At 55.0% G+C, this 18,893-nt stretch overlaps 4 protein-coding genes across 4 annotated transcripts; all 4 read right to left on the bottom strand.

Annotated features, from left to right (window-relative positions):
* Nucleotides 1–592: 592 nt before the first annotated feature.
* LOC114922370 (UDP-GlcNAc:betaGal beta-1,3-N-acetylglucosaminyltransferase 7-like) lies at nucleotides 593–6,437 on the bottom strand. The gene is made up of 4 exons (XM_029283574.1): nucleotides 6,432–6,437; nucleotides 5,438–5,526; nucleotides 1,673–2,208; nucleotides 593–1,044 (listed from the first exon to the last, which is right to left on the bottom strand). Exons 1-4 carry the CDS (start codon nucleotides 6,435–6,437, stop codon nucleotides 593–595), a joined length of 1,083 nt encoding a protein of 360 aa, XP_029139407.1.
* Nucleotides 6,438–7,628: 1,191 nt separating this feature from the next.
* LOC114922369 (UDP-GlcNAc:betaGal beta-1,3-N-acetylglucosaminyltransferase 9-like) lies at nucleotides 7,629–10,712 on the bottom strand. The gene is made up of 2 exons (XM_029283573.1): nucleotides 10,175–10,712; nucleotides 7,629–8,131 (listed from the first exon to the last, which is right to left on the bottom strand). Exons 1-2 carry the CDS (start codon nucleotides 10,710–10,712, stop codon nucleotides 7,629–7,631), a joined length of 1,041 nt encoding a protein of 346 aa, XP_029139406.1.
* Nucleotides 10,713–13,043: 2,331 nt separating this feature from the next.
* Nucleotides 13,044–15,014, bottom strand: LOC107285006 (beta-1,3-galactosyltransferase 5-like). Its single transcript, XM_015813148.1, has 2 exons — nucleotides 14,426–15,014; nucleotides 13,044–13,501 (listed from the first exon to the last, which is right to left on the bottom strand). Exons 1-2 carry the CDS (start codon nucleotides 15,012–15,014, stop codon nucleotides 13,044–13,046), a joined length of 1,047 nt encoding a protein of 348 aa, XP_015668634.1.
* A 1,886-nt stretch (nucleotides 15,015–16,900) lies between these two features.
* On the bottom strand, nucleotides 16,901–18,650 carry LOC107285005 (N-acetyllactosaminide beta-1,3-N-acetylglucosaminyltransferase 3-like). Its single transcript, XM_015813147.1, has 2 exons — nucleotides 18,062–18,650; nucleotides 16,901–17,358 (listed from the first exon to the last, which is right to left on the bottom strand). The coding sequence occupies exons 1-2, from the start codon at nucleotides 18,648–18,650 to the stop codon at nucleotides 16,901–16,903; spliced, it is 1,047 nt and encodes a 348-aa protein (XP_015668633.1).
* Nucleotides 18,651–18,893: the final 243 nt, after the last annotated feature.

The following is an 18,893-nucleotide window of genomic DNA, read 5'->3' as shown; positions in this document are numbered from 1 at the left end:
CATAAAAGCCAAGGTTGACTACCCCTGGTCTAGACTAGAGCAGCAGTGGCGGACAATGGCCCTTTGTAAGACTTGTGGACTTCAACTCCCAGGATGCCTGGTCCAGCCATGCGGGCTGGGGAATTCTGGGAGTTGAAGTCCACAAGTCATAAAGGGGCTGAGGTCAGACAATCCTGTTTTAAATGAATAACTACAATCTGGAAAGGCATCAGAAGTTGCTTCTCCTGCGATGAGCTCAGAAGTGCTCGTTTGCTTCCTTCCTTCATCGACTTAATTGATGGTTATGACACCATGGGCATCTTGGCCTCCACTCTGGCGCGGCTGGCTGGGGGATTCTGTTGAAGTCCATAAGTCTTAAAAGTTGCCAAGGTTGGACTCTATAGAGATTACAAGCACCTGCAAGCATTCACACACACAGCCACACCGGCTTGGGATACTTTTTAATAACAGAATATGGAGAACCGGTTTTGACAAGCACGAGTCTTGGCGGGTGCCATTGCCTTTCCTGGATCCCGTGCCGAAGCCGCAGCCACTCAACCCCAATCCGACCTGGGCCAAGGAAGGCGCGTCGTGGGCACAACTGCTGCCGCGCTTACTTGGGCCACCCCTGCACGGAGCCCCTGAGCTCCTGCCACACTTCCTCTATCCTCTCCCTAGGGACCCCGTGGACCACCAGGGACCGCTGGTAGGTGGTGAGGTGGTCCTGCGTCTTCTCCCAGGTCCGGAAGTCTCCGTTGTGCTGATGGGGCAGCTGGGCAGCCAAGGCTAGGAAGCCCCAGTAGGCACCACAGAGAGGGAAGGTGGGCAACCAAAGGGAGGCCTGATAGAGGGCAGGCAGGGCGGCACCGGGCACCAGGAAGCCGTTTTCCGAGGCAAAGTGTGGGTAGTGGGCCAGGGGGAAGAACGGGACAGGGATGGCATCCCGCCCGATCCTCTTCACAGCAGGGTGGAAGTGGATGTAGCCGTGGATGAAGTGGGAGGCGTTGGGCGTCTGCCGGAGGAACTTCGTCAGGGCCGCGGGATTCACAAAAACATCTTCCTCTCCTGCAAAGCAAGACCACGCAGGCAGGCTGCCATTTCTCAGGCTGTGGTGGTTATAAAGCTGGCGCTCCCTACTGAGGTTCAGAGGGCCCCGGCGTAAGGAGGAGATGGTGCCAGGCTATAGGCTGTGCCCTCTGAAGGGGCTGCAAGCACGATGGCAGGGGTGTCCTGCCTTGGCAACTTTAAGACCTGTGGACTTCAACTCCCAGAATTCCCCAGCCAGCTTTTTTTTTTTTCTCACTTTACTGAAGGCAAGATATATTACATCTACTGCATTCCCGCTATCTATGAAGAAAGTTACTCTATCAAAAAAAAAAGCAATAAGGTAGTCTAGCCACATTTGTCCTATCCCTATTGTTCCAGGAAACCCTTGCTGTCTGGGGAATTCTGGGAGTTGAAGTCCACAAAGTTGCCAAGGTTGGACAGCCCTGGACTATGGGGGAATGCCTGAAACGTTGACCGTCAATGTTTTTCTCAACTTGGTTGACCCTCGCTGGACACACCCCTTGCTCAGCAGCACTGAACTGGGTTTGCCTCCGAAAGATGTGAGGAGCCCTTCACCCTCCCTGCAGGGTCTCCTGGGGGGGGGCTAACACAAAAACCCGCTCCCCTGCTACCCTGGGCAGCCTACCTTTGAAGATGAAGGCCGCCTCCTGGCAGTGCCCGTGCGCCCACCGGAGGAAGCAGCGTTCCTTGAGCGACAGGTTGTGGTGGGACTCCAGGAAATCCCACATCAGGATGTCGCCAAACACGCGGCTCTCCTGTGCCACCAGCTCCAGGTGCTTCTGGTTGAAGGTGGACCCCATGAGGAAAAGGGGCTGCAGCCGGAAGCCCCCCAGCTCTGCCGGCTGGGCCCAGGTGCTGCGCAGGGTGGCCCTCATGCCTCCAGACACCGGGTGGGATTTGATGGTCAGGAGCAGCAGAGGCACCCCGGAGGATCCCTGGCACAAGTCATCCCGGGCAATCACCTCCTGGCACCGGTAGAGCTGCAGGTGAGGGTAGTGGGCTTCGTAGCCGCTCCAGTTGAAGTAGAAGGTGAAGGTGCCGTCGGTCAGGGCTAAGGTGGCAGGCAGGGGTGGGGAAGGGAACCACTTCCTCACGGCAGACGAGACCAACAGGACAGCTGCCAGCCCCAGGCACCACTTCGACACGAAGACGTGGCTGAGTCTAGGAAACAAAAGCAGAATTGAGCCAAAGGAATTAATGCAAATGGGACTGAATCCCATCCTGGCAGGCCTTGTCAAAGAAGCCAGAAGTTGTTTTGCCCCTGAGATGCTGCCCCCAGCGCCCGGGGCCACTTTGGGCACCCAGTGCCCGTTGGAGGCAGCAGTGGCAGCTGGGAAGGCCAAGCCACATCTACACACACACGCACACCCTACCCCAGGCAGCAGGCAGCCCCCAAATCCTGCAAATGAAGTAACGAAGCTCATATCTTAAAACGACATTGCTGGACCCGACCGTCGGCCGGTTTGGATAGAAATGAGTTCGAACTTGTTCCCTTTTGAAACCGACGAACGGCAAACTTTCAAAATGACTTATGACTTTTGACGCATAGCAGCTCCTCTACAAACAAGGATCAAACTGACATTTCCAATTATTCACTGAGCGACGGTTAAAAACGTGACTATTTTATTTTATTTCATTTTTTTTTTCATTTCACAATTTTCATAGCCTGCCCCTACCCGGAAAGAAACTCGGGGAGGGCGGGGGCTACAGCAATGTCTACAGAGGGGTGATTAAAAGCAGAGAGGGTCAATAAATGTTTGGGACGTGGCTCAAGATCCCAAAACAAATTTGGAATTTCAGAAACAAAACTTTATTTGAAAAGAAGCATTTGCAAAGGCCTGGTACGCTGAAACACACATAGGAGTCCAGCCACATCTTAAAGAGCTGTTTGACACATTTTTATATCCTACCCCTGACACAGATTTTCCCCCCCCTCCTCTATTGCTCTTACACCCTTAATCCGGACTGCCTAAAACCATTGTCACTTGTGCACGTCTTCTCTATCACCATCTAACTTTCTGTTAACAAAGCTCGGCTCTTATACTTATTTCTGTATTTCCTCTGCTTGCGGTTTCAGTTAAGTAGCAACGTCTATTTACGGTATCTTCATTTGTGTAGAATTAACTTGTCTGAGTTTATGACTTTCGGGTGGCTTCTCCTACAGACGTTTAGATTCATTAGAAATTTCTGCTTAATAATCTCCTCCTGTCAATAACACACGGAAATTTAAAAAAAAAAAAAAAAAAAGACACATCCTGGAGCAATTCAATTGTGCGAACGTCACCTTTCATTGCCAAACTTAATCAACGGCCATTGCCAAACCCAAAAAGGCGGAGGAATTTTTACTTTAGATATCAACGGGAAAATGGTACCAGGCTTTAGAGAACAAGAACACAAACTGTTGTGTCTTTTGTAATAATCGCTGAACCGTGGCTGGGCTGAAAAGAGGGGTCACCCCTTGCAGGCACCAGAGACAACAATCCAGCCCCAGATATTTCTTTACAAGAGACTTCCACCCCCCACCCCCCCCAGGCCTTTGTAAATGGAGACAAGAACTATCGCTCGAGAGAGGCAGAATCCTTCTTCCCTGGATGTGCAAAGAAAATTATTTTTCTGCAAAAATGGGAGCTTGGCCTGCTCCCTGCCAGAGCCCTCCAACCTTCCCCGTCTCCCCCCTCCCCAAATTGCACCAGACCAGGTTGGGGGGCTGAGAGTGGGGCCCTTCGCAAGCGAGGCAGGCGGCTTTTAGGCCTCAGGCCTCAGGCCCCATGGCTGGCCAGCCTTTCCCCTTCGCCCCGGGGAAGCCAGCCAGACCCAAAGCACACCCAGCGGGACCCACTTCCTGGGGACCAGCCTCCTGAAGCACCTCCTGGGAGCCATCTTGGGGGAGGATCTCCCCAGAGAGCCCTCGCCCCCAACCAAGATGGCCGCAGGCAGGCCTGGCTGGCAGCCCAGCCTCGCCAAGCGGGGGACTCTGTTCTCCATCATCCAGCACACTGTGTGTGTGTGTGTGTGTGTGTGTGTGTGTGTGTGTGTGTGTGAGGGGAGCAGAGATGCAATGCAGCCGGGGGGGGGGGGGCATCATAGATGCTGAGTTTGCCCAGGCAGGAGTCCAACCCCACCCGGGGTGGGGGGCTCTGCAAGGCAAAAACCCTGCCCCCCAGATAGGGTTGCCAGGTCTGCTTCCAAAAAATAGCGGACAAGCGGGGGGGGGGGGTGTTAAGTAGTAAAAAAAGTAGACTGTACAGCTTTAGATTACGTACCATTTCATCATAAAGCTTTTGAATTAAAAAAACGTCCACTATTTTGTGAAAAAAAAATAGTGAACATCATGTGAAAAAAGTGGACTGTCCACTCAAATAGTGGACACCTGGCAACCCTACGCCCCAGATCAAATAGGGCTGCAAAAAGCACCCCCCCTGGTTCTGCTTGGCTCGCCTTGCCCCCCCCAGTGCCCATTTGGGGGACCCTTGGGGGGGCCAAGACCGTGGCAGTTTGCACCAGGAAGGGCTGCGTTCCTTCCCTGGGGGGGGATGCTCTAGAAAGGGGCTAGTTCCAGGAAGGGGGGGCAGCCCTACAGCTGGGGTAGGCACAGGAAACAATGAGAAAACTTGTGGTTGGGGGTGACAGGCATGGCCCAGGCCCAGCCTGAGACCAATTGATGGAATTAGCTGACTCCCCTCCTGGTGGGATGGAGGGCAGGCTGGGGGTAAGGAGGAAAGACCCCCGGAGGGGAGGCAGACCAGGCTACCTCAACCTCCCAGGGCTGGGTGGGATCCAATGCCAGGAACCTGGAAGGCCCCCTCGGAGGGCACCAGCATTTCGGGGCGAGGGAGGCTGCTGTAAACACGGCCATAGAGTAGGGGGCTGCCACACACACCCCATCTCTGCAAGAAGGGCCCTGTGGAATGGGGCAGCCCCCATCCACTCTCCCCACACTCTATGGACACCAGCCCCCTCCCCAGGATTCCTGCCTGCTCGCAGAGGCAGGTGGGGTCTGCCGCATTTCCCCTCCAGGAGACTCCTTTCCCTCCCTCCCAAATGACCCCATGGTATCTCTTGAGTCTGGGGGCGCTTACCCGCCTCCCCCTCCCCAGACCTCTCACAGGAAGGGCCCCGAAGTGCAAAACAGATGCTCTGGAAGTCCCCGTGTGCCCATGGCAGCTGGTGCAGAGGCTGCAGGCGTTGGCCAGGGCTTGCCCTCCCGACACACACACACACACACACACACAGTTGCAGAGAGCCCCACACAACCTTTCTCCTTGGGAAAAAGGGTCCCTCCGTCACTCTGAGCCGAGGGAATTCCCAGTTCTAAAAGTTGCAGCCAGACAGCCTGGTCCGCCTTGCGCTCCCTTCCCAAAGGAGAAATGCAGATTGCACGGCCAGGTACAGGAAGAGGGTGGGGAGAGCCCAGCACAGCCCCAGCAGGGATTTATTTGTCAGGTCTGCCACCTTCAGCTTCTTCGCTTTGCTGGCATCCTGCCATAAAACGCAGGGGGAGGGAGGGAGGAATTGGGCTAGTAAAGTTCCAGCAGGGAAATGATGATGATGATGATGATGATGATGATGATGATGATGATGATGATGATAATAATAATAATAATAATAATAATAATAATAATAATAATAATAATAATAATAATAATAATAATAATAATAATAATAATAATAATAATAAAAAGACTGTGGCAAAAGCAAGCAAGGGTAGTACCAATAGTAACAGGCGCCTTGGGTGCAATCCCAAAACAACTGGAGCACCACTTGGACACCATCATCGGCATTGACAAATTCGCCATTAGTCAATTGCAAAAGGCAGCCTTACTAGGAATTGCTTCCATCCTGCGACGAGATCCGTAATACCATCAAACATCCACATCTGCCTATCCCAGGTCCTGGGTAAGGACTCGATAGGTAGACAAAATGTCAAATCCAGTCTGAACATCTGGCTGATTATGCGATGATCCATGATGATGATGATGATAATAATAATAATAATAATAATAATAATAATAATAATAATAATAATAATAATAATAATAATAATAATAATAATAATAATAATAATAATAATAAAGTTGAAAGGGACCTTAGAGGTCATCTAGTCCAGTGGTTCTTAACCTGGGGGCGATTTCATTTTTCAGGGGGGTGATGGAATGAAAAGGGGCGACGCGGGGGCGAAGGAACGAAAAGGGGGCGATATGGGGGCGATGGAGCGAGAAGTTTTGGGGACACCTTTGAGACTTTTTCGTACAGTGAATCGCTGTATATCTGTCATACAAAAACATCAGATCGCTAGCTAGGAGTGGATTGAATTGTGTTTTCAAATGTTCCTCCAGCTAGCTTCAGTACAGAACGCCGTACATATGTGAAGACGCATCGCTTACCTTCATGCGCGTTGCGCAGCAGCCTCTACCCATACAGTGGCCCACCATTGGCCAGAATGGGCAGTGATGGAGGGGGGAGCGCTTCTTTCGAAACATCGCATGCTGAGTGGCTGTCCCCTGTGACGTCAGCTGTAATGTTTGAGTTTTCAGCTTTGTTTTCGAATTTTTGTTGTGCTCTGTAAAACATTTTGTGTGTCTCTTTGTATTGTACTTTTTTAGCGTGCACTCCAGTTTGATATATTTTCTTTGTGTCTTTTTAATCCTTTTTACAGTGTGCGTGACTATATATACTTTCCTCAAATCTTAATTTAGTTTCAGAGTTTTCGTCTTGAAATTCTTAGTTCCTGCATTGCGGTTTGTTCTTATGCCCTTTTTATATTTCTTTTTGCGTCTTAAATTTCACTTGTAATTCAATCATTAAATGTTACTGTTTTTCTTTTCGGGCATTTCACTTTCTTGCAATTGAATTTTGTTATCAGTGGTCATTACATTTAAGTGTCTTGAATAAATAAGATAATAATGAAATACATGTATCATGAAGTTTGGGAATAAAGTGCCGGGTGGCACCAAAAGTTTTCACACAGTTGAGATACGGGAAAAAGACTGGAAATAAACTATTTGCATCATATGTCCTGATGACAATTTTAAAGAAAACAAAAAAAAGTGTTTGCATAAATTGAAGAATTATTTTCTATGTTGTGATTGAGAGGTTATGTTGGGGGAGGGGGGTGATGAAAACTTCCTCATTGGCTCAAGGGGGCGATTTGTTCAAAAAGTTTAAGAACCACTGATCTAGTGCAACCCCCTGCTCAGGCAGGCGGGGAGAGAGTGGAGAAGAACCACAGGTGCCAAACCGGAACAAACCGGCCACCGAGGGCATCTGGCCTGGGAACAGAGTAAAAAAACTGCGTCGAGAGGCGCCAAGCGTCAAAGTGGCTCCCAAAACATCAAAACGGCATCCTATTGGACACTGATGGTCGGGGGGGGCAAGGAACGGGGGGGAGAAAAATTAAACCTTTGCACGTGAACACTCAGATCTAGCTTTATTTTCACTGCAACCACTTAACTTTAGTAAAAGAATCTGTCGCTTCAACCAAATGGAGTCGAGGGTCTTCCTTTCCTAATGGTCCGAGTTGGGGCAGGTCTGACAGTATGGTTAATTTTTGTAACAGACAAGGCCCAGAGGCCCACGGGGGTCTAGTTAATCCACCGGTCAGGGGAGGGGCCGGGAGGCCTGGTCCGTCTATAACCATTAAGAGGGGGTCCGGGGGTCCTCTCCAGCTGCTTCCACACCTCCTCGATCCTCTCCATGCTGACTCCGTGGATGCACACAGAGCGCTGGTAGGCCGAGAGCTCGTCCTTGGGGATGCCCCACACGCGGAAGGCCCCATCGTGCCGCTGGGGGATCTTGGCTGCCAGCGTCAGGAAGGCCAGGTAGACGTCGTCCAGGGGGAAGACGGGCAGCTCCAGAGAGGCCTGGTACAGGGCGGCCAGCCCCACCCGCGACATGATGAACCCCCCTCCGGAGGCAAAGTTGGGGTAGTGGTCCAGGGGGTAGAGGTCCCGTGAGACGGCATACTTGCCCCTCCGTATGACCTTCAAGTGGACCACGATGTTACCGTGGATGAAGTGGGAGGCGTTGGGCGTCCGGTGGAGGTAATCGGTCAGCACCTTGGGGTTCACAAACATGTCGTCGTCCCCTGAAAAGCAACGGGGTGTTTACTTCCAGGGAGGGTGGCAGATCGCCCCCTGAGCTGATCCTCGGGGTGCACACTCAAGCTTTTGGGGTCACCCCCACCCCCTTCCCAAAGGAACGGCGTCCAGCTGGAGCTTTCGGACCCTGGAATCCAAACCACCCAGGGGGGAGGGTCAGGAGGTCAAGATGGGGGCCTGCACACACACACACACACACCCCTTTTGACAGGTATTGCAGATTAAAAGGGCCGGGCCTTAATCGCCAGGTGCATCCGCCATCTTGGCTTTTGTGACACCCCCTCCCAGCAGGTAACTCTTCCCCCTGCTTGCCGGTGCCAGGTGGGGGAGGGATGTTCAGCGCGAGGAACGCATGAAGCAATGAGGCCGGCTGGCCACGCAGCGTTTTTAAATTTCCCTCCATGTCAAATAATAGTTCTAGTTCTATGTTGACCACACAATGGGAGTCCGTCTTCAACCGCCAGTCAGCCTTGGCAGGCACCATGAAGAGGGGGCAGAAAACGGGTGCCGAGAGACCTCGTGCCCCAGGCTAGCTTCAAGCAGGCAGGGTGACATCAGAGCAGGCAAAGAGAGCGTGGGATGTGTGACGGCGCACTGACAAAAGCCCAGCCTCAAGTGTGATGGAAGCTTAAGGCTTAGATTGCAGAGGGAGCAGATGAGATCAGGAAAGTGGTGAGACTCCAGAGAAAGGGCAAACAAGAGCAACAAAGACAATCAGGGGACTGGACGCTGAAGCACACAAAGAGTGGTTGCCGGAATTGGGCATGTCTGGTTTAATGACGAGAAGAAGGACCAGGGGGGACAGGATAGCAAGTCTTCCAATATCTCTGGGGCTGCCCCAAAGGAGAGGGGGTCAAGCTGATGGGGTTCCACGTGGAGCATTTCCTGGTCCACCAGCTCTGCCTCCTCTCCAAGGCCATGCCGAAGATGGCCAGCAACGGTTGTCTGAAACCCGGTCGTAAGTCACTTTTTCAGTTCAGTTCAAAACACAGGACGGCCTGTATTTGTGGGAAGGGAACCCCCCAGTCCCTGGAACAGCCCCCTCCCCAAAGGGTCCGCCTGAGAGGGATCAGGGAGAGGCATGGAGCCCCTTTTCCTCTTAAAGCTTTTGAGGTGGAAGCTTAGCAGGCAGTGAGGGGGTGCATGGAGGGGCTGGGCTGCTGCGGGGGGGGGGTTAAATTGGGGGAAGGAAGAGGAACTGAGGGTGGTGAACAGGACCCAGGGGACAGTATCAATATACAGATGGCCCCTCTGTCTCTGGTCACTTGTAGGCCTCTGAATGAAGGGTCATGAAAGAACAGCAAAGAAAGACGCAAATGTCCTAAACCCACCCAGCAACATCGGGCATCTTGGGACACCTACAACACTCAAGACTTGGGGAAACTCCCTCGAGAGAACATACTAGCTACTTCTGCTTTTCTTATCTACAGTGTGCCAGCCTTAAAGGGTGAAGTCTTAATCTTACGTGTGCCAGCCTAGCTGGGTGAATTGTTTATGTAACCAAAGTGACTATAAAAATAAGCTTTCTTTGCCATTTGGGGCTTTTGCATAGAAGCTAATCTCTATTCAGCTGAATAAACACGTAAACTTGAAGTCAACTTCTAGTTTCCTGTATTTCTTTAACCAGCAAAACCTCAGAACCTGCATATCAAAGGGGCCAAGAGAGGCCGGTAACCTGGAGGTGGGGGGGGCAGCTACGTGAAAGATGCTTGCAAGCAGCAGTTAACCATGGTGGCATCCTGGGTGAGTCTGTGAGCTGACAAACCTGCCTTTTGTCAGACTTCTCTCTCGGAAAAAGGGGCTGCCCATTTTTGGGACCTTGGGCCCTCAAAGGTAGGAGCACAGCTGGCTCAGGAATTCTGGGAGTTGAAGTCCAGAAGTCATAAAAGAGCCAAGGTTGCCTACCCCTGCTCTAGATGGACCCAGGCCTGCTTACCAGGTGGTGCCAATCAGCTTCCAGACCTTGCCTGCGCTGGGCTGAGCGCATCGTGTGAACGGAGCCCCCGTCGGGTGGCCCCCTGCCCACCTACCTTTGAAGACGAAGGCTGCCTGCTGGCAGTGCCCGTGCACCCACCGGAGGAAGCAGCGCTCCTTGAGCGACAGGTTGTAGTGGCACTCCATGAAATCCCACCTCAGGATGTCGCCAAACACGTGGCTCTCCTGCGCCACCAGCTCCAGGTGCTTCTGGTTGGAGGTGGCCCCCAGGAGGAAAAGGGGCCGCAGCCGGAAGCCCCCCAGCTCTGCCGGCTGGGCCCAGGTGTGGCGCAGGGTGGCCCTCCTGCCGCTAGACGCCGGGTGGGATTTGATGGCCAGGAGCAGCAGAGGCGCCCCGGAGGGACCCTGGCACAAGTCGTCCTGGGGAATCACCTCCTGGCACCGGTAGAGCTGCAGGTGAGGGTAGTGGGCTTCGTAGGCGCTCCGGTTTAAGCGGAAGGTGGACCAGTTTGGGACCAGCTGCTCCCTGTGCCAGCCCAGGAACAAGAGGATGAAAGTCAGGCTGCCCAGTGCCAGCCCGCAAAGTTGGCAAGCTCTGCGGACGGTGAGGTGAGGGAGGCGTGGGGGAGGCATGGGGGCGAGGAACCTGCGCCAAGCAAATTGAAAAGCTCCGTCGGAGGGGAAACCCAGAGCTCGGCTGGGCTGGCAGGGTCCCTCAACCGCCGCTTTCAAGTTGGCCGTCTGCTGCCCTCCTCCGAATGCGAGGAATAACATTTTAGTATAAAAAGCGAAGTTAAGTGACACGTACTCTGTAGGATTTCTACAGTAGGCTGTAAGATTTCTACACAAACATTTCTACACGTAGGCTATAGAATTTCCACACTAAGCTGTAGGATTTCATGGTAAAATACATATAAGGGAATAGGTCAGTGGTGGCGAACCTATGGCACGGTGCCAGAGAGGGCACTCAGAGCCCTCTCTGTGGGCACGCACGCACGCTGTCGCCCCAGCCCCGCCACCCCCCATGGCCCTCTCCTCAGCAGCAGCCCCCCCAGAGGACAGTCACCCGGGGCGCAGCCTGCACAGAGCAGCGCAGCCAAGGATATGGCAGCCGGGCAACGGGGACAAGACTCTGCCCTCGTGCCCCATCGCGTACAGATGATGCTGTGGGGTGCGGACAGAGGGCGTGGCCGCCATGACGCTGCTGGACCGCCTGGGTGATCTGTGGTGGGCCATGGAGGTGGTGGGTGGCCCACGGGCAAGAGAGGAGGGGCGGGGCAGGGGCGAGGCGGTTTTTGGGCACTCGGTCTGTAAAAGGTTCGCCATCACTGGAATAGGTGAAGCAAAATAGTAAGGGGCAGGGAGAATGTATTTTGTTTAGGCGACCCTGATAAGATTGTAACCTCTAAAGCCCAGCCAATGAAGCCACAGAGGAGGGGCCAAGGCGTCCGGATAGAATGCATATAATGTGTGTCTTTGCTGTGACGAGGGCTGGCTCAAATATTTATCTGGAGTCCACCACGCTTTGCAAACCGTTGTATCTAATACATCTCTGTTTAATTTCAACTTGCTGTTTGGTGTTATTCAGTGGGCTAGAATTTCTGCCAGCACGAAGACCCCGTGCCACACCTGGGGGTGGGGTCCTCCTCTGGCTGGCTTGTCAGGGCCCCCAGGAACCTCCTCCTCCTCCTCCTCCTCTTCCTTCCTCCAGGCTTCTGGGCGCCGCCACTGCAAAGGGAGGCAGCCTCCGCCGTGGGGCAGGCTGGGCGCCTCTTTCCTCTTCCGACCCTGCGAGGTGCTCCTCGCTGGCAGCCGACGAACCCCAGCCTTCCCCTCCCCAGGATTGCTGCCTGCTCTCAGAGGCAGGTGGGGGTCTGCTGCATTTCCCCTCCAGGAGACTCCTTTCCCTCCCTCCCAAATGACCCCATGGTGTCTCTTGAGTCTGGTGGCGCTTACCCGCCTCCCCCTCCCCAGACCTCTCACAGGAAGGGCCCCGATGTGCAAAACAGATGCTCTGGAAGTCCCCGTGTGCCCATGGCAGCTGGTGCAGAGGCTGCAGGCGTTGGCCAGGGCTTGCCCTCCCAAAATACACACACACACACACACACGGTTGCAGAGAGCCCCACACAACCTTTCTCCTTGGTAAAAAGGGTCCCTCTGTCACTCTGAGCCGAGGGAATTCCCAGTTCTAAAAGTTGCAGCCGGACAGGCTGGTCCGCCTTGCGCTCCGTTCCCAAAGGAGAAATGCAGATTGCACGGCCAGGTACAGGAAGAGGGTGGGGAGAGCCCAGCACAGCCCCAGCAGGGATTTATTTGTCAGGTCTGCCACCTTCAGCTTCTTCGCTTTGCTGGCATCCTGCCATAAAACGCAGGGGGAGGGAGGGAGGAATTGGGCTAGTAAAGTTCCAGCATGGAAATGATGATGATGATGATGATGATGATGATAATAATAATAACAACAACAACAACAATAATAATAAAGTTGGAAGGGACCTTGGAGGTCATCCAGTCCAGCCACTTGCTCAGGCAGGAGGGGAGAGAGTGGAGAAGAACCACAGCTGCCAAAACGGAACAAACCAGCCACCGAGGGCATCTGGCCTGGGAACAGAGTAAAAAAACTGCGTCGAGAGGCGCCAAGCGTCAAAGTGGCTCCCAAAACATCAAAACGGCATCCTATTGGGCACTGATGGTCAAGGGGGGGGCAAGGAACGGGGGGAAAAATGAAACCTTTGCACGTGAACACTCAGATCTAGTTTTATTTTCACTGCAACCACTTAACTTTAGTAAAAGAACCTGTCGCTTCAACCAAATGGAGTCGAGGGTCTTCCTTTCCTAATGGTCCGAGTTGGGGCAGGTCTGACAGTATGGCTAATTTTTGTAACAGACAAGGCCCAGAGGCCCACGGGGGTCTGGTTAGTCCACCGGTCAGGGGAGGGGCCGGGAGGCCTGGTCCGTCTATAGCCATTAAGAGGGGGTCTGGGGGTCCTCTGGGGTCCTCTCCAGCTGCTTCCACACCTCCTCCATCCTCTCCATGCTGACCCCGTGGATGCACACAGAGCGCCGGTAGGCCGAGAGCTCGTCCTTAGGGATGCCCCACACGCGGAAGGCCCCGTCGTGCCGCTGGGGGATCTTGGCTGCCAGCGTCAGGAAGGCCAGGTAGACGTCGTCCAGGGGGAAGACGGGCAGCTGCAGAGAGGCCCGGTACAGGGCGGCCAGCCCCACCCGCGACATGATGAACCCCCCTCCGGAGGCAAAGTTGGGGTAGTGGTCCAGGGGGTAGAGGTCCCGCGAGACGGCATACTTGCCCCTCCGTATGACCGTCGGGTGGACCCGGATGTTGCCGTGGATGAAGTGGGAGACGTTGGGCGTCCGGCGGAGGTAATCGGTCAGCACCTTGGGGTTCACAAACATGTCGTCGTCCCCTGAAAAGCAACGGGGTATTTACTTCCTGGGAGGGTGGCAGATCGCCCCCCCGAGTTGATCCTCGGGGTGCACACTCAAGCTTTCGGGGTCACCCCCACCCCCTTCCCAAAGGAACGGCGTCCAGATGGAGCTTTCGGACCCTGGGACCCAAACCACCCAGGGGGGAGGGTCAGGAGGTCAAGATGGGGGCCTGCACACAAGGGAGGCCGGTAACCCGAGGGCAGCTCCATGTGAGATGCTTGCAAGCAGCAGTTAACCATGGTGGCATCCTGGGTGAGTCTGTGAGCTGACAAACCTGCCTTTCGTCAGAGCTCTCTCTCGGAAAAAGGGGCTGCCCGGTCTTTGGACCTTGGCCGGTCTGAGATGAACGTGGCTCCCTTCCCCCTGGTCGAAGGCCCCCAGCTGACCAAGAGAAGGCCGTTCCCAAAAGGGAGGAGGGCAAAGGGATGGGAAGGGCAGCCTTGTCTGGGGTCTGCCCTTCCCCTTCTTAGATAACTCTCCCCCACTTTCTCATTTGCTAGCTAGCATGGGTGGAAGGGGGATGTTAGTCCCCTCATTCCTTCTGTATTCCATTTGACCTAAAGACACCTCTAACCTGTTTGCTCACCAGAAATGAATCGAATTCCAAACAGATCTTATCTTCAGCCTGGGTGTTTCCATCAGCCCATTAAGCCCCCGCGTATCCCGTTCAGACAGCCTCTGGGTCACGGGTAGGAAACCTTGGCTCTTTTATGACTTGTGGACTTCAACTCCCAGAATTCCTGAACCAGCAGTCATAAAAGAGCCGAGGTTGCCTACCCCTGCTCTAGATGGACCCAGGCCTGCTTACCAGGTGGTGCCAATCAGCTTCCAGACCTTGCCTGCGCTGGGCTGAGCGCATCGTGTGAACGGAGCCCCCATCGGGTGGCCCCTTCCCCACCTACCTTTGAAGACGAAGGCCGCCTGCTGGCAGTGCCCGTGCACCCACCGGAGGAAGCAGCGCTCCTTGAGCGACAGGTTGTGGTGGCACTCCAGGAAATCCCACCTCAGGATGTCGCCAAACACGCGGCTCTCCTGCGCCACCAGCTCCAGGTGCTTCTGGTTGGAGGTGGCCCCCAGGAGGAAGAGGGGCCGCAGCCGGAAGCCCCCCAGCTCCGCCGGCTGGGCCCAGGTGCGGCGCAGGGTGGCCCTCCTGCCGCTAGACGCCGGGTGGGATTTGATGGCCATGAGCAGCAGAGGCACCCAGGAGGGACCCTGGCACAAGTCGTCCCGGGGAATCACCTCCTGGCACCGGTAGAGCTGCAGGTGAGGGAAGTGGGCTTCGTAGGCGCTCCGGTTGAATTGGAAGGTGAAGGAGCCGTCGGTCAGGGCTGAGATGGTCTGGCTGCTGAGGGTGGCGGCAGGGGTGCTGGGGACGAGCTGCTCCCGGTGCCAGCCCAGGAACAAGAGGATGGAGGTCAGGCTGCCCAGTGCCAGCCCCCCAAGCTGGCAGGCTCTGCGGAGGGTGAGCTGAGGAAGGCGTGGGGGAGGCATGGGGGCGAGGAACCTGCGCCAAGCAAAGGGAAAAGCTCCGTCGGAGGGGAAACCCGGAGCCCCGCTGGGCTGGCAGGGTCCCTCAACCGCCGCTCCCAAGTTGGCCGTCTGCTTCCCTCCTCCGAATGTGAAAAATAAAATTTTAGAACAAAAAGTGAAGTTAAGTGACACGTACTCTGTACGATTTCTACACTAAGCTGTAGGATTTCATGGTAAAATAGATATAAGGGAATAGGTGAAGCAAAGTAGTAAGGGGCAGGGAGAACGTATTTTGTTTAGGCGACCCTGATAAGATTGTACCCTCTATCCGAGTCGGTTACTTCGGTCAGAGGAGGGGCCAGGGTGTCCGGATAGAATGCATATAATGTGTGTCTTTGCTGTGACGAGGGCTGGCTCAAATATTTATTTAGAGGCCACCACGCTTTGCAAACCGTTGTATCTAATACATCTCTGTTTAATTTCAACTTGCTGTTTGGTGTTATTCAGTGGGCTAGAATTTCTGCCAACACGAAGACCCCGTGCCACACCTGGGGGTGGGGTCCTCCTCCGGCTGGCTTGTCAGGGCCCCCAGGAACCTCCTCCTCCTCCTCCTCCTCCTTCCTCCAGGCTTCTGGGCACCGCCACTGCAAAGGGAGGCAGCCTCCGCCGTGGGGCAGGCTGGGCGCCTCTTTCCTCTTCCGACCCTGCGAGGTGCTCCTCGCTGGCAGCCGACGAACCCCAGCCTTCCCCTCCCCAGGATTGCTGCCTGCTCTCAGAGGCAGGTAGGGGGGGTCTGCTGCATTTCCCCTCCAGGAGACTCCTTTCCCTCCCTCCCAAATGACCCCATGGTATCTCCTGAGTCTGGTGGCGCTTACCCGCCTCCCCCTCCCCAGACCTCTCACAGGAAGGGCCCCGATGTGCAAAACAGATGCTCTGGAAGTCCCCGTGTGCCCATGGCAGCTGGTGCAGAGGCTGCAGGCATTGGCCAGGGCTTGCCCTCCCGACACACACACACACACACACACACACACACACACACACGGTTGCAAAGAGCCCCACACAACCTTTCTCCTGGGCAAGAAGGGTCCGTCCGTCACTCTGAGCCGAGGGAATTCCCTGTTCTAAAAGTTGCAGCCGGACAGGCTGGTCCGCCTTGCGCTCTTTTCCCAAAGGAGAAATGCAGATTGCACGGCCAGATACAGGAAGAGGGTGGGGAGAGCCCAGCACAGCCCCAGCAGGGATTTATTTGTCAGGTCTGCCACCTTCAGCTTCTTCGCTTTGCTGGCATCCTGCCATAAAACACAGGGGGAGGGAGGGAGGGAGGAATTGGGCTGGTAAAGTTCCAGCATGGAAATAATAATGATGATGATGATCATGATGATGATGATGATGATAATAATAACAACAACAACAACAATAATAAAGTTGGAAGGGACCTTGGAGGTCATCCAGTCCAGCCACTTGCTCAGGCAGGAGGGGAGAGAGTGGAGAAGAACCACAGGTGCCAAACCGGAACAAATCAGCCACCGAGGGCATCTGGCCTGGGAACAGAGTAAAAAAACTGTGTCGAGAGGCGCCAAGCGTCAAAGTGGCTCCCAAAACATCAAAACAGCATCCCATTGGGCACTGAAGGTCAAGGGGGGGGCAAGGAACGGGGGGAAAAATGAAATCTTTGCACGTGAACACTCAGATCTAGCTTTATTTTCACTGCAATCACTTAACTTTAGTAAAAGAACCTGTCGCTTCAACCAAATGGAGTCGAGGGTCTTCCTTTCCTAATGGTCCGAGTTGGGGTAGGTCTGACAGTATGGCTAATTTTTGTAACAGACAAGGCCCAGAGGCCCACGAGGGTCTGGTTAGTCCACCGGTCAGGGGAGGGGCCGGGAGGCCTGGTCCGTCTATAGCCATTAAGAGGGGGTCTGGGGGTCCTCTGGGGTCCTCTCCAGCTGCTTCCACACCTCCTCGATCCTCTCCATGCTGACCCCGTGGATGCACACAGAGCGCCGGTAGGCCGAGAGCTCGTCCTTGGGGATGCCCCACACGCGGAAGGCCCCGTCGTGCCGCTGGGGGATCTTGGCTGCCAGCGTCAGGAAGGCCAGGTAGACGTCGTCCAGGGGGAAGACGGGCAGCTGCAGAGAGGTCCGGTGCAGGGCGGCCAGCCCCACCCGTGACATGATGAACCCCCCTCCGGAGGCAAAGTTGGGGTAGTGGTCAAGGGGGTAGAGGTCCCGCGAGACGGCATACTTGCCCCCCCTCATGACCGTTGGGTGGACCTGGATGTTGCCGTGGATGAAGTGGGAGACGTTGGGCGTCCGGCGGACATAATCGGTCAGCACCTTGGGGTTCACAAAGAGGTCGTCGTCCCCTGAAAAGCAACGGGGTATTTACTTCCTGGGAGGGTGGCAGATCGCCCCCCCGAGTTGATCGTTGGGGTGCACACTCAAGCTTTCGGGGTCACCCCCACCCCCTTCCCAAAGGAACGGCGTCCAGATGGAGCTTTCGGACCCTGGGACCCAAACCACGCATGGGGGAGGGTCAGGAGGTCAAGATGGGGGCCTGCACACAAGGGAGGCCGGTAACCCAAGGGCAGCTCCATGTGAGATGCTTGCAAGCAGCAGTTAACCATGGTGGCATCCTGGGTGAGTCTGTGAGCTGACAAACCTGCTAGCTAGCATGGGTGGAAGGGGGATGTTAATCCCCTCATTTGTTCTGTATTCCATTTGACCTAAAGATACCTCTAACCTGTTTGCTCACCAGAAATAAATCCAGTTCCAAGAAAAACAGATCATATCTCCAGCCTGGGTGCTTCTGTCTGAGTTAACACTTGCAGGGTTCAGACAGCCTCTGGGTCAGGGGTAGGCAACCTTGGCTCTTTTATGACTTGTGGACTTCAACTCCCAGAATTCCTGAACCAGCAGTCATAAAAGAGCCGAGGTTGCCTACCCCTGCTATAGATGGACCCAGGCCTGCTTACCAGGTGGTGCCAATCAGCTTCCAGACCTTGCCTGCGCTGGGCTGAGCGCATCGTGTGAACGGAGCCCCCGTCGGGTGGCTCCTTGCCCACCTACCTTTGAAGACGAAGGCCGCCTGCTGGCAGTGCCCGTGCACCCACCGGAGGAAGCAGCGCTCCTTGAGCGACAGGTTGTGGTGGCACTCCATGAAATCCCACCTCAGGATGTCGCCAAACACGCGGCTCTCCAGTGCCACCAGCTCCAGGTGCTTCTGGTTGGAGGTGGCCCCCATGAGGAAAAGGGGCCGCAGCCGGAAGCCCCCCAGCTCCGCCGGCTGGGCCCAGGTGCGGCGCAGGGTGGCCCTCCTGCCGCTAGACGCCGGGTGGGATTTGATGGCCATGAGCAGCAGAGGCACCCAGGAGGGACCCTGGCACAAGTCGTCCCGGGGAATCACCTCCTGGCACCGGTAGAGCTGCAGGTGAGGGAAGTGGGCTTCGTAGGTGCTTCGGTTGAATTGGAAGGTGAAGGTGCCGTCGGTCAGGGCTGAGATGGTCTGGCTGCTGAGGGTGGCGGCAGGGGTGCTGGGGACGAGCTGCTCCCGGTGCCAGCCCAGGAACAAGAGGATGCAGGTCAGGCTGCCCAGTGCCAGCCCCCCAAGCTGGCAATCTCTGCGGACGGTGAGCTGAGGGAGGCGTGGGGGAGGCATGGGGGGGGGAGGAACCTGCGCCAAGCAAAGGGAAAAGCTCCGTCGGAGGGGAAACCCGGAGCCCCGCTGGGCTGGCAGGGTCCCTCAACCGCCACTCCCAAGTGGGCCGTCTGCTTCCCTCCTCCAAACGTGAAAAATAAAATTTTAGAACAAAAAGTGAAGTTAAGTGACACGTACTCTGTACGATTTCTACACTAAGCTGTAGGATTTCATGGTAAAATAGATATAAGGGAATAGGTGAAG

Source organism: Protobothrops mucrosquamatus, unplaced genomic scaffold (genome assembly GCF_001527695.2).
Source record: "Protobothrops mucrosquamatus isolate PMUCROS unplaced genomic scaffold, P.Mucros_1.0 scaffold141, whole genome shotgun sequence".
Taxonomy (NCBI): domain Eukaryota; kingdom Metazoa; phylum Chordata; class Lepidosauria; order Squamata; family Viperidae; genus Protobothrops; species Protobothrops mucrosquamatus.
This window is presented reverse-complemented; position numbering and strand designations above follow the sequence as displayed.

What these genes read in the sequence shown, in the direction of transcription:
- LOC114922370 (XM_029283574.1), bottom strand. An exon ending in GCTCTCCCCACCCTCTTCCT is followed by an intron (nt 2,209 to 5,437) that starts GTACCTGGCCGT and finishes TTTGTTTCCTAG; the next exon opens with ACTCAGCCACGTCTTCGTGT. An exon ending in GGCGGCCTTCATCTTCAAAG is followed by an intron (nt 1,045 to 1,672) that starts GTAGGCTGCCCA and finishes CTTGCTTTGCAG; the next exon opens with GAGAGGAAGATGTTTTTGTG.
- LOC114922369 (XM_029283573.1), bottom strand. Translation starts at nt 10,712, where the DNA reads ATGCCTCCCCCACGCCTCCCTCACCTCACCGTCCGCAGAGCTTGCCAA. An exon ending in GGCAGCCTTCGTCTTCAAAG is followed by an intron (nt 8,132 to 10,174) that starts GTAGGTGGGCAG and finishes GTTGCTTTTCAG; the next exon opens with GGGACGACGACATGTTTGTG.
- LOC107285006 (XM_015813148.1), bottom strand. Translation starts at nt 15,014, where the DNA reads ATGCCTCCCCCACGCCTTCCTCAGCTCACCCTCCGCAGAGCCTGCCAG. An exon ending in GGCGGCCTTCGTCTTCAAAG is followed by an intron (nt 13,502 to 14,425) that starts GTAGGTGGGGAA and finishes GTTGCTTTTCAG; the next exon opens with GGGACGACGACATGTTTGTG.
- LOC107285005 (XM_015813147.1), bottom strand. Translation starts at nt 18,650, where the DNA reads ATGCCTCCCCCACGCCTCCCTCAGCTCACCGTCCGCAGAGATTGCCAG. An exon ending in GGCGGCCTTCGTCTTCAAAG is followed by an intron (nt 17,359 to 18,061) that starts GTAGGTGGGCAA and finishes GTTGCTTTTCAG; the next exon opens with GGGACGACGACCTCTTTGTG.